This window comes from Melozone crissalis, unplaced genomic scaffold, assembly GCF_028551555.1.
Source record: "Melozone crissalis strain CALT ecotype California unplaced genomic scaffold, PUWL_Pcris_2 ptg000018l_1, whole genome shotgun sequence".
NCBI classification, from domain to species: domain Eukaryota; kingdom Metazoa; phylum Chordata; class Aves; order Passeriformes; family Passerellidae; genus Melozone; species Melozone crissalis.
Genome location: NW_026535796.1, coordinates 20,839,589 through 20,853,603, shown reverse-complemented (window position 1 = coordinate 20,853,603; position 14,015 = coordinate 20,839,589). Strand labels below are relative to the sequence as shown.

Here is a 14,015-nt window from a genome sequence, read left to right as displayed (position 1 = left end):
GAACCTTGGAGAATACGGCAGGCTGCATTCTTGGATCTGATCCCTGAGCATTTGGCAGAGAACATGGAAAGGTGAAAAGTGAGGATCAATTAGAGGTGGTTTTTTCCACCAGCAGCACTCTGAGGAGATATCTGAAAGCAGCCTCACAGCACAGGTGGAAGGTGTGGCATAAGCAGGGAGAACAGCAGAGAAGTACAGCCAGCAACAGCATCAAACAGCTCATCCCCAATACAGAGTGCACAAGCCAGCACATCTTCTCCATTTGTCTCCATTTTTATCCCTTGGCATTTCCAGAGGGTTCAAAAATCTTCCTAGACAACTTCTGGGGTTCCTTTACTCTGGTATAGCTCTTTTACACTGCCAGAGGAGCCCAATGAGACTAAGCAGTACACCCATGTGAGTGCTAAATGAGTACTGTAATTCCCTGTGTGGCACTTGGTGACTCTGACACGGACAGATGGCTCTTGTGATCTGACCCAGGGCACTCTGACAAGCAGGAACTGCTCACAGAAGGAGCAGTAGAATTCTCTCACTGCCTCTGTAGTGCAAACATTTGGAAATTCTACTTTCTTTATTGTTGTTTAAATTAGGAAAACCCGAAGAAATTAGCATTTTGTCCACGGCTTGCCTTTGAGTATCAGCTTGCCTTGAGTATCAGCTATAGGTGCAGCCTTTATCATCAGTTTTGCCAAGCCTGCCCTCAACAACAGCAGGTAACTTTAGCAGGGCAGAAATGGTACCATGCTTTTGTTACCAGCAGAGAGCAGTTGCACTAGAGAGCAGAGAAGTGCAGCTGTGTGTGTGCTGCTGGGTGCCCAGGGCACCAGGGCAAAGCCAGGACTCTCCTCCCCGTTGTTCCCTGCTTCCTCCACCTCCTCCACAGTCCTGAGTGGCCACTGCCAAAAGCTACGGGCAGCTGAGCACAACGTGATTATAAGCAAGCCAAAGCAGGAGAATGTGAACTGGGCTCCAGATGCTGGAGCGGGACAAACAATTAGGTAAAGGGCAGAAGACAGAAAACAGCCCTACAGTGGGCAGAGAATGTAAGGGCACAGCACCAAAGTTAATAAAGTAAAAGAGAAAAAGATAGTGCTCCAAGATTTGGAGGAGGAAGTGTTAGTACTCCTCACCTCCAACAATACACAAGGGAGTTACAGAGCAAATTCACATCTCAATTACTCACAACACATGTAACCCATGCATTCACCTGGAATTTTGTAATCCTTAGTCTTTTTTTTATCATAAAGCTGTATCTATTAATTGCTACAAACCGAAACAGCAAAACTTAATCCTGATGTATATTCTATGGGAGTTTTTGTGATAATGCAGCTTAGTTTTTATTTACTTCCCAGCATCACTGTTATTCTAAAATGTTGACTACTCTTACGATAAGACTTAATATTAATTTTGCAACTGTGATTAGGATTTGGGCAATTCTTTCAAATATAACTATTTTCCATTACTGCAATGGCACCTGTAAAGATATTCAAGGTTTCTTGTCAAAAAGTGTCTAACTAATGAGAGCCAAAATCATTGGCTCCACCAGTGTTCCAAACCCCACAGTTAACTGGCAGCAAACACACAATTTGGACTAAGAACTTATAGAAATAAAACCAAATAATTATAAACATAGTAGTTTTAGAAAATAAATAAGTATGCATTATATTATCAGCATTTTTAAATCGCTGAATTATACAACAAAGGGAGTTGAAAGCTATCCAGTCTAAAGTATCATGAGCAAGTGAAGGGGGAAAACAGATGTCTGTTTACAGCAAAATGTTTTCTTGGCTTGCATTTTTTGTCACCAACAGATCGTGGAATTTTGTGAGCAAGTCAGCACAGGGTCAGTGTTGAAGAAAGATCTTCATGAGTGCTTGTAGCTCTTGCTCTGGACAACATGATGATAGGTAAGGTCTCATGTGTGTCTCATATCACCAGACCACCAATTTGACATTCTGTCATCACAAAGCACTGTCAACTCCACAGTAAAATAAACATCAGTGAAATAAACATACAGTGAAAGAAGAGTTAAATACAGATAGAGTTGGTTTGTTATGTAAAATACCTTTTAGCTATTCCTTCTTCTAGAAGTTTTACGACTTGCTTGTAGTCTGTAACTAAATGCTGAGTCAAACCTGCCAAGGATTCAAGAAGAGTTAAATACTTAGCTTTCTCAGGGAGTTTCATTCAGTTCATCCAACAATTTACCCAACATCAGGAGAATAAGAATGTTCTGCTGAGATGGCAGTCTGTTATACAAGTAGTCTCTGGACTAGAGTTAATTTTATAAAAAACCACAACTATTTAATTTTTAAAAAAATTATGTAAAAAATTCTAGTTCATCTTTCTGATGCAGTGACATTAGTACAAAAAATGCCTCCTACCTTCACAGATCAGAACTTTTCCATCTGCACAACAATGGTATTTAAGAAATAGTATAAATCCATAATAAATTTTCAGCTATGTCACTGCTTCTGTTTGGGTACAGATCCTGTAAAAAAGATTTTGGCCATTGCTCAGGATGATGGCTCTGCTTACACAAGTAACTGAACCAGGAACCAACCCCTGTGAATATTCACCACTTAATTAAATAGCTTGCACTTGGGATCTTCATGCACTTTTCCCTCAGAGGGCATTTTGAAAGATCTCCCTGAATAACGACATGAATCATCTGGCCTTTTCTTGTCTTCTCCTTTCTGCTTGTTTTCGGTTGTTTTTTACGTGTTTGTTTTTAAATCTGGTTCTATTTTTAAGCGGGGACAAGGCTGTAAGGAAGAGGAGGGCCCCGCACGGAGAGCCGGCGGCTGGGCTGCGGCACCGCGCTCCCCGCAGAACGGGAATTCCAGAGCACCCACGGAACCATCCCCAGCGAGCTTGGATTCACCACAAATACAGCTTAATATGCCTCCAATGTGTCTCCAAGGATTATTTGTCATTTGTACTGCAGTGACTCCTTGAAAAACACCTGAGCTGTGAAGCAAGTCTGTGTCATACCACAGCTAAAAAAACATGCCTGTGCAGAATGTTTTATCTCACAGATGGAATCCAGGGCAACTCCCTCCCCCTCCACAGATTTAGATTTGTTTTACTACAGACCACAAAAGTGTGGGTGAAGGGAAAGTATTGCAGAAAATATTGATTTATTTGTCTACTGTTAGAATGTAAGTCAAGATTAATATGAAATTCAACCAGATTGAAATAGGTACTTTTGATATATTGTTCGAGTCTATCCTTACATGATAACAGCTTGCTTTATTCTAAATGAAAGTAAAACCTAAGACAAAGAAGAGATTTAACTTTAGTCCTTTAATAATTGATACATATAAAGGGAAAAAAAAAGATTTTTGGATCACCCACACCTATTAAAAAAACCCCTAACTGCAGTGTGCGTGCATGAACAATTGCATGCACAAACAGTATAGGATGATTTTCAAACAAAAGTATTTCTTCTGCTCTCTAGTGTCTCTTTACAACACATTAATTCCAGAAGTCATCACATTTTCCATTGGAGAAAAAGGCCCATTATTTTTCCAGCCGCACTGGGATCTTCACAGCTCAGAATATGGAAACTATCATACATTGTTTTCCCAGACCCCTTTTCAGAGTCTTATTTAACTGAATAAAAATACTGTTATAAAAAAGAGGCATGGAAGAAATTCTTACCTGTCTACATTTCCCTAAGCACTGTAATTGTGAATCTTGCTGAGAGTTTAAAACAATTAGCTTTTTAATAAGGTTAATGAAATATTTTAAATGCTGCCTGAAAAGAAATGATGAAGTGTTCTGTTGGCTGCCAGAAAGAGAAAGGTCATTTTCAAGCCCCATAGAAAGATCAAATCCACTTTCTTGTCTAGAAATCTGCCTTGGAGTAAGAAAGGATCTCCCCCAGAAATCTGTCTCAGAGTAATAAAATGGATTGCATCATTTCCTGATTTAAGAGGGGCCGATTCCTTAACAGTGCAACCATCTGTGAGGGAGAAGTTTGAAACGATTCCAATCCAAAGCACTGAAACACTTCCAGCATTTTAAAGGCTACAATCTCTCAGCCTTTACGTGTAAAAACAACGGGTTGGAAAACATTTAAAATACTTAATGCTCAGAGCTGGGACTTTCTGACTGGACTTGAAAATGGAAAATGCATTGCCCAGGGCATCTAAGTGTCCTTAAAGGGAAAAAGTTTTCTGATTTTCCCCTCTCTCTGTACTCTTCATCCCCAGCTAACTGTACTCTGGATGTCATTGACAGCAAACACACAACTAAAACTAATGCACACTGAGGAGTTCCTCCTAAGAGTCAGCAAACCTTAAAATTGCTGATTGCTTGCAAGAAGTACAATGCAAATACAGATGCTAGTCCTTAACTTGTTGGTGTATGGAAGACAATGGAAAATTTCTGAGCTTTGTTGATGCTCGCCAATTTAATTTCTCCCATACAGTAAATTGCCTGGAAGTGAAGCACAAATCAAGGTCTCCTAGTAAATTTGCTGATAAATTTCATCTTAGCTGTTGGAAATATTATTCTTGCACTCTGATCCTGGACAGAGAGACTACATATAAAATCATCAAAGTCTGCTTCAGCACATGGAAAACCCTCCTTACAGAGCTCACCAATTTTTGATTGCAGCAATACATTAGTGCAATTGAGAAGGGAATTTTGTACCAGTGTTGTGAACCTCTTCACAAGAGGTTTTCTTGAATTCAATCTTATTGAAATCAAGCTACCTATACTTCAAACTTGCATTTAAGTCACTGCAACTTATTTTTGATGTGAGCTAATGAATGTAGTTCCACCACATTTTATTAGTCCCTCTCCTCAACAGACACTAAGGCTGTCTCAAGTAAAGCAAATTGTCACAGTTCTCAATTGCATAAACTGCATAGGCAAATTTATTAATATATATTGTATACACATATCTAAAATAAAAGAACTCTGTTGCCACTGACTCATCAGGATGAAATTACCTCAGTTCACATAGTCTCAAAACAACATCCAATTGCACCCCATGCTGTCTTCAGCAGAGAAATTATTTCACTTTTCATGCATGTGATCAGTTTTCTTAAAAAACATGAATCACAATTACTATTGAAAATATTTTTTTTTTCCTTACAGGCATTAATACAATTATTTTTTGAGGCTGTCATAATATACAGAGAGAGTGAATAATCTAAAATAAATTTACAACTGTAGTCAAAAGCGGCAAATATTATTTAGACTAATTTTTTGCCATTATCTCTTCTCTTAGTTCACAAAATCTAATCAACTGGGAACGTTATTGGCATATTTCAGAACTCTAGCACAAATTTTTTTCCAGTCAAAAAAATTTGGAATCCAAGAATAAAATCCTTATTCAAAATGGGTAAACAAAAAAAGCACAATGGAAACAAACAGCCAACCCCCCAAACGAACCCCACAACAACAACAAAAGCCACAATAGAATTTAAAAAGAAGTGACAGAATTGGCCTGGAAGATTCCAGATGAAGACAAAACAGTGACAAAAGGCAAGCCAGCCCATTGGCAGAAGTTATAACTTTATTTTCTTTTAAAACAGGGAAACTCCATTATATGCAGCCAAGGAATCACTGGAGATATAAGGCCTGAGAAAAGAGATGGAAATTGCCAAGGAAGGAAGCAGTTTAAAGACCCTTTCTTGCGTGCTGAATGAGCAGCTGCTAAAAGAAAATACTTAGTCTTTGGACTCCATCAACAATGAAGTTCTTCAATTACAAGCAGGTAGAAAGAGAATCTTGGAAAGCCCTCAGTAAAAGCCAAATGTCTATGAATTTACTTTTCAAAGAATTATGTTTGCCATACTAATGAGACCATCAATTAATCTATTATTTCCCAAGTCTCACTAAAACAGGAGGCTGATGTGCTGGGAAAGCACAGCTGAGACAACCAGAATGTCTGATAGACCCTTGTGTACAGGACCAGGTGAGTTCAACATTTTGCAAGTGCTGATTTCAAATTTTGAGAGCAGGAATTGGTAATAACCATGGCCTGTTAGACGCACTATGACCAATACAGCAGGTGCCCAAGGAATCAGAGCTGGGCTCCATTCAATCAGGCTCCATCCAATCACAGAGTCAGGTCGCTCTATCTATTGTCACATCTTCCCTCAATCTCTGAAGGAAGGATAACCATATGATGAGTAATGCCGTAATAAAGAAAAACAGGGAGAAAAATCAGTCAGGGAGAGCAAGAGAACTCCACTAAACAGAGACAAGGACTCTATTTAGAAGCCAGGACCAATCAGTATTTGCTGTGATGTGACAGGATCCATAACATCCTATGTGATATGCATTTTGTGTACTACCCTAGGTATTACTGCTCACCTGATGGCAAGCCAAGCAGTTGCAGAGGCAGTGATACCAGAGGCTACTCTGGAATTCCACCCACTGGATATAAGTCATGAAGAAAAGGAAATGTATGCATTTACTTTCTAAACATAGCCCCAGCTTGGAAAACACTCTTCCTTCTGATGTCCACTGTAAATCTTGTTTGTATGATTTTGCACTGGTTTTGAGATGTGATTTTTGTCAGCTGTTGGTCAGATACACGGAAATGTAGCTGGCAAACTTTATACCAGGATCGAATCAATTCATGAAATACCAAAGGCCAAACTGCAATTTAATGCAATTTAAAGCTGTATGAGACCTTGAGATAAAAGCACCCAATCAAAACTGAAAATAAAATGGAAGTAGAAAAAAAAATGAGAGAGAAGGCAAGAACTAAAGTAAGAAAGACAACTGAAAAAGCTGACAATTGAAAATCAAGCTTATTAGGTTTTCACTTGGGTGAGATTTTCATTGCTTCTCGTGGCCTGCCCTGCAACATCAAACAGTTAAATATATCTACTTTTTTTTTTTAATGTATATTCTGCTGCCAAGTTGTGAAACAGGTATGAAGGGACCTTAGGCTGGTCTGGAGAACACATTTAGAGCTAATGTTGGTGGACTTCTTGATTAAGTTAATATTTCTTTAAAATAAAAGGAAGAAAAATAATACGGCTGGAAAGGCAGGCAGTGCAGGGTATCCAACCAGTAGGATAACAGAGGCAAAGCTTTCAGTAATCATACAAGAAAAACATTTGAGAAAAGTAACCCTTGAAGGGCAGAGGCAATTATGACCATTGCAGGAATGCATGCAAAGACACAAAGACGCCTAGGACACGTCCCCCTGCAGTTGTGCTGCTGCCTGAGAAGGCCACTCTCACCTTGGACATATGGTCCTGTTTCAGGGTGCTCTCGAACTCGAAGGGTGTAAGGCTTCTTTTGGTCTGACTGCTTTAACAAGTCTCGGACACGCTCATTATAGATTTCAAGAAAACTGAAAAGAAAAAGGAAAGCTAAATTCACTCAGCTAAAAACAAAACAAAAGGAGTAACTGTATATTTAGACCATGTAACTGACTCTTACATAGATTTTTTGCACCGGTGGGCTCAAATCTCCAGATTTCCAAACACAATGCTTTATAAGGTCCAAGGGAATGATGAATAAGACCAGAATGTAGGATTATGGCTCAATTTAGGAGTTAAACAGAGCAAGTAAATTTTCACTGCATTCCTATTTCAGCTGTTTATACAAAAGTGAAAAGACAGCATCCAAAGAACTATACTTAGATGGAAAACTAAACACAATACTTCCTCATCATTCCTCTGTGTTTCCCCTCTCATTCCAAAACTACTGTAATCTAAGAAAACAGAAACAAAATAAACTAGTCTTTACTTTGTTCAGTCACAGGAGTATGCTGTTAAAGGCCTTCATATTGTTGTCCAAAACAGTAACACACTTACCTGACCTTTACCCTGCATGATGCCATCTGGTCTGAGTAATCATCCTTCCTAGAAAAGAGGCCCTTCACAAATGAGAAGTTTATGTCAATTTAAAATACATTAAGAAAATCTTACTGCTTAAAAAAGTTCAAATGAAGAAAAAAAAATACCTCACATATACGAGGTGTCAGCCCAATGGATGCCTTCAAATAATAAACAGAAAAAAATTTAAACAATATATTTCCTAACACTCATGCAAAATCTATTTTTTAACAAAAGCCAAGTTTTAAGAAAAGGACAGAATCATAGTGCAGTAATGACTATGGTGGATTACAACACAAACAGCTATACAATGTAGTTCAGAAAAAGATCACTAATTATACCAAAAGTAATTTTAGAGCAATGTACACAGCATTGATGAGAAGTTTAGGGGCTTGGGTTAAATCCAAAAGCTGTTTGATGTAATGATATTGGACATGTCTATGTCAGAGGTGTTGCAGACGAGATGAAGCCAGGCAGGCCAACACTGAAGCTAGCTTGATTGCTTATTAATATTTTTGGGTTTTCCTTATCCTAGTTTTATTTCTTCATGCCATGGCATCACTGAGGAGCCTTAGAACATCTTTATATTCTAGATTTATAAATGTTGTGTCTCAGAGAGAACAGGATATGGAGCTGCTAACAACACCCAGACTAGGCGATGTAAATTTTGCCCAGTCGACACAGCACTTGTGGTTTTGTGTGATGAACTCTCCTTATGATATGATTGCTCACACTTTAGCAGTGCCAATGCACCCTGGGAAAGACACCAGGGCTTAGGTGGATTCTGCTTGCTGAATGGCATGAAAGGCTTTTTTTAAAGCCTTGAAAGAAGGCACACTTGAAACTGTGTTCTTTAAAAGAAGAAAGTCCAGGTTCACCAGCGGACCACTATGGACAAAAGTTCTGTTCTACCAAACACTGGAACATTATTTCACAGTGAATACCTGTCATTAAAGATCAGCCCAAGCAGTATTGCATTGGAGAAAGAAATTAGTTGTAAAGCAAGAAATCTCTTAGAAACACAAGATCCAGAAATTTCCTTGAAAAAATCTGGTAATAATGCAACTAAATCCTATTGCTGATGTCTATTGAGAAAATAAAATTTTAAAAATCCAAACTCTCATCAAAAGAACAAACTATGTTAGAACAGGCCTCCTATATTTGGGGTTTAAACACACTTTGCCCTTACTTCACCTTAAAAATTGAATCCTATGGATGTAGAAAATACTGGTCCACTTATGCAAGCTATTACTTTTTTTTTTCTTTTTAGCAGTATGTTTGACCAACAGCTAAGAATATTCATTAATAAAAATCAAATTGCCTTCTGTTGTGGCAAACACAGGAAATCATCAGCTGACTCCATCAATCTGAGTAGCAAGATTAAAATGCACTTTAGGTGGTGCCTGGTAGACAAACTCAGAATGTAACAGCTTCTGTAAATTCCATTCAAATGAGTGTCAAAACTGGAAGTGAAGTATTACTTTCCACAGGTCAATATTACAAGTAATAATCAAGCCTGTTACAAAACCATTACCGTGAATTGTATCTAATTTTATTTGTGAAAGCAATTTAATCTCAGCGTAGGCCAGTTTGCCAAAATATCACATGGAAATGAATACTTTGTATTATCTCGGGTTACAGTTTCTAAAATCCAGAACTATTCCTGAGTATTGAGATGATTTTTTTTGGTCCTCTACCTCTGTGACAAGATTCATATGTAGTAAGAAGAAGATTATCAAGTAATAAAAATTTAGACTACATCACACTTTCTAATATTTTTACCTGATACTCTATTTTTTACCTAAATGCAAAGGCTCACATTTTAAAAGTTTAAAACCGGATAAAACACATGTAAACATTCTGCTCATCAAGCACCACAACCACTGTTTAAAATGAAGCAATGTTTCTGCTAGACATCCTGCCCTCATCACCAAGTTTAAAATGAATGGTGTAACTCACAGGTGTTCCCATCATTGTGTAAGTTTTTCCTGAACCTGTCTGTCCATATGCCAAGAGGCAGATGTTGTATCCTCTAAAAGCACCAGACAACACAGAAGTGCCAAGGTCCTGGAACACCTGAAAAGACCAAGAGAAATAAAACATCACATGAACAATTTGTCTCCCTGCAAACACACTTCATTACTTGCAGATCTCGCTTCTTTAATAACTCCATGGGAACAAGAATCTTCACACATTTGTCTTTCTATGTTATCAGACTCAATGTTGCATGTTCAGCATTCATTTTTTAGATCTTCCTTAAGACACTGGTATGCCAAGCACACTGCTGACAAGGAGCAGTAGTGCTTCCCTCTCTGCTATCTCTTATTTTATATTCAGACTATGTGAATTCTTGAGGATCTTTCCAAGCCTGAGTGTTTACAGTTCTCATCATAAATGTGAACTGAAAGACATGATCAAGGTTCTTTTATGCAAGTGGATAAACTCAGCATCAGAATTACAGAACAGAAGCAAAGCAAAGTCAAACCTGCATGCAGATTTCAGCCAAGAAATATTTCTACCTGGCCCACCTGGTCAGTAAGTGACACCACCAGAGACCACACGCTTTTATCTTCTCTTCCCACCAAACACACAGTGATGTGTCTTTTTCTACTTATTGTATTACAGAGTCAGGACCTGTTACCACCAAATCCTTGCCAGCCTCTCAGGACTTCCAAAGCTTGCTCTGGTCCTGCTGTTGCTGCTGAAGTTGGGCCAACACTGCCAAACTTCCCATACAGGAAGTTCTGATCAGTTTGTCCTCCTACTTTCCCTGCTCCTTTTTTTAATTTATTTTTGATCCTCAGGTGACTCACATTGTGATCACATTCTCAGGACAGCAAAGCCTTGCCCTAGACCAGCTGATAGGACCTCTAGTAAGGTTTGCCAGGAAATGCACTGTGGATCAAAAGGTTCCAGCAGGCAGGCTGCCAACCCCTCTGCACACTTTGGCCTCGAAAAAGAGATGTTACAAGCATTAATGGTTTTGCTGTTCACACAGAAAGGTGGTTAGTATCTATTGAGAGATATATAGGGTTTCAGTGTTTCATGCTGTGAAATCTCATCCACTGCCAAGTAATTTGCTTCTCCAATGGACAGATAAATGCACTAAAACGGATACAAAAATCAACAGAAAAAAATCATAGATATCACTACTTTACCTAAACTACCCAGAAAGCAGATTGAAAATCCTCTCCTGAAACTTCAGTTTTCACATCATATTTAAACTCAAACTAGATCATATTTAAACTCAAACAAGATGCTAATTTCCAGCTGAAGAATCAATAACATTCCTATTTGGCAAAATTTGACTACCCCTGCTTGTATTTGTAAAGGTATGTGGCATGTCAGAGCATCTGCTTCACTAGGATTATCAGCTCAAGAAACTTTTCCATTCAAAGCATACAGAGAAAGCCATGAACAAAACACAGGGATGCAAATGTTATAGACAAAGGATTAAAACAACACATAGACAAACTCCCCAGTCGCTACTGGAGGCCATTAAGAAAATGAAGCAGAGCTTTGGAGGGGGCCAACCTGGACTTCCCAGCCAACAATCTGGAGGGAAAAAAAATAAACAGGAGAATTTGGGATATTTGAGTGGGGTCTACAGGGCTGTGTAAAACTCACCAAGGAATGTTTAAGGTGAAGAATATTAAGGTTAGGAATATTAATTAGCAGTAGATTCTAAGCTGATGGTCAAAGAATTCAGAGCAGGGATGCTTCTGAACACACACACATTTGCTTGTGGGCAGCAAATTGGGCTATCAGGCAAGAACAAGCCCTGCAGAGAGCCTAAAAGGGCTCAGGGTCCAGGGAAAGCTATTCTCATGTCAATTCTCCAGTGAACACTGAACTTTCCCTCAGTAGAAGCGCCGCTAGGATCTCTTCTCTACCTGGTTAGCACATAAAACTTGCAGGATATCTCTAAGATAGGACACTTAAGTTCAAAGGACAAAGTTCCTCCTATGTGAGCACCTCAAAGAAATCAGTAGCTGGGAATGTGAATATAAGGGGCAGGAGGAAAGAATCTGATCTAGGTTGAAGATGGCAAGAGCTAGTTCTGGAGACTGACAGAGGATTGGCGTCAAGCAGCATAAAGGACTAAGAAATTACAGGATGAATTACCTTGAGGTAAGGGGAGCAATGCAATACTGTGCCCATTTCAGAGTATCAACATTGAATACATTCAGGAATTTTGCATGGCTCTTTGTACTAAAAGCAGCTGGACTCCGTATCAATTCAGAAACCACACTTCACATGGTAGAACCTCTTACAACAGGGATAAATGCAGCCTAGAGAAGTATCTTGATTCTGTGATAGTCTCCTCATTAAGTGCTGTCCTACTTTCTGAAGGTTCACAATGGATCTTTGAGGGTTAGTAACTGATCTAAGTATAATAAAATGAAATCTTCTCAGGTGGCTATCTTTCAGGATAGCAACACTAATCAATGTCATCTGGACAATGAAGCTGGTGTTTTAGAACAACAGCATTTTACTTCTTACTCTGTTTTGTATGATGTTGTGCAACTCATTTAACATTTTCATGGTTCAGTTTTCCTATAGATAAAGTAGGAATAATGCTATCCATTAGTAGAAAACTGTGGAATGTTCTCACTAGTGTTCATAACACTTCTTGAGATTCTAGAACATCCATGGCAATTTAAGCCAACTGAGCAAACTATTGGGCATGTTCCCTCTCCAGGAGTACCTTGGATACTCTGAAAGAAGAGCCTCTAACTCCACAGCCTCAGATCAAGCAGTTACATTTACTCTGTATTCAACACAAATGGTTACTCAGTTGCTTTAGTTTAAATATGTTTCAAATCAGACCTTTCTTAATTAGGCCTTGAGAGAAGACATATAGTACAAGCAAAACTGGATATTCTAAAAACAGTGACATAACCCTAGGATGGTGACGCATCATAATTTCAAAAAAATTATTTGCTGAACTTCTAGTAAAAGCTGATTTGTACTGTTTTGTTTTTGTTTTTTCTAGTAAATTACTCTTTCTCCTACTGTGAGAATAAATTACAATTAATTTAATTGAATAAAGCCTCAATTTAGTCAGAAAAGCCTCTTTGTTTTGGTGTACTGCAGAAAAAATTGAGAAGTGAAGCACAGCAATGAATTTATTACTTTATTCCATATAAAAAGGGATGAAAGTAATTGAAATCAAAGTTCTTTCAAATATCAGAGGCATTAGTCCAAATACCCATCAGCAATAACAGCTGCAGTTTATACAAAAAATCCTCTAATTGATTTCTGGGCATATATACTAACATATTTCATGATACAATAGATTGAATCACAGATTTTGCTGATCATGAGGTAGGGATGGCAGGGAAAAGAAGAATTTTCTGGGAGCCTTCCAAGTCTGACATTTGAAATGAAACTCCAGGAAGATGTGGCTTTTCAAGGAACACGAGTTGGATATGGTTTCCTGCAGAGAATACACTCAGCTGGCTGAGACAGCTCTGTCTTCCCTGCATGGCTGCTCTGCGTGACTGGCGCTGCTCACTTTGTTCCAGGCAAGAACGAGCCCCTCAACAAAGCCCTGACTGCCCTTGCCATGTCTGCTCCCTGCACTTGCCCAGCTGTATGTGGTCCATATCCCATGGTGATCTGTGAAATATTCTACAGTTTATCACTTGTCAGCAGTCCTAACAGTGGAAAAAACCCCTGTCTTTTCTGAAAAAGTTAAGAGAAGGTATTAAGAAAAGTCTTGAATTATCGCTGTTGAGTTAATCCTATTTAAAACTGAAGACTAAAAACACTGATTATTTATTTCTTTTTGAAATAGAAATGTATTAGAGGTTAAATGAATGTGCCACCCTGCAAAAAATCTCTGAAATTGTTTTGGAAATCAAAAATTATGAAGTATAAACTGAAGCCAGCATGGACAACAAAGTAAATCCAGTCCAAAAAACTGCAGTTTATATCAGGTCACCCCTGACAAGAGCATCAGGGTTTATGACTTAATTAAAACAAAAAAAAATTTGGTAGAACAAACTGAGATATGGTTTTGGGTTGCTTCTTCAAGAATGCCTCAGTATTTTAGCAATTCCACTACGTCCATTTTTAAAATTATATATGAGGACTATCAATTGGAAATGCACCTTGTCTTACCAAAAGATTAGAAAATTGAAGGAGCCTGGGAGATTGAAAGAAGGATACCACCTGTCCTAAGAAACAGTGATGACT

The 14,015-nt window shown here is 38.5% G+C and overlaps 1 protein-coding gene across 1 annotated transcript in view; it reads right to left on the bottom strand.

The window, feature by feature from the left end:
- Positions 1 to 14,015, bottom strand: part of STARD9 (StAR related lipid transfer domain containing 9) — a 99,239-nt gene that overhangs the window by 50,968 nt on the left and 34,256 nt on the right. The window contains exons 4-8 of the mRNA XM_054275033.1: positions 9,774 to 9,890; positions 7,943 to 7,975; positions 7,794 to 7,855; positions 7,215 to 7,327; positions 2,066 to 2,135 (exon numbers count right to left, since the gene is read on the bottom strand). Coding sequence (XP_054131008.1) covers positions 2,066 to 2,135; positions 7,215 to 7,327; positions 7,794 to 7,855; positions 7,943 to 7,975; positions 9,774 to 9,890 — 395 coding nt within the window. The remainder of the gene's footprint in view (positions 1 to 2,065; positions 2,136 to 7,214; positions 7,328 to 7,793; positions 7,856 to 7,942; positions 7,976 to 9,773; positions 9,891 to 14,015) is intronic.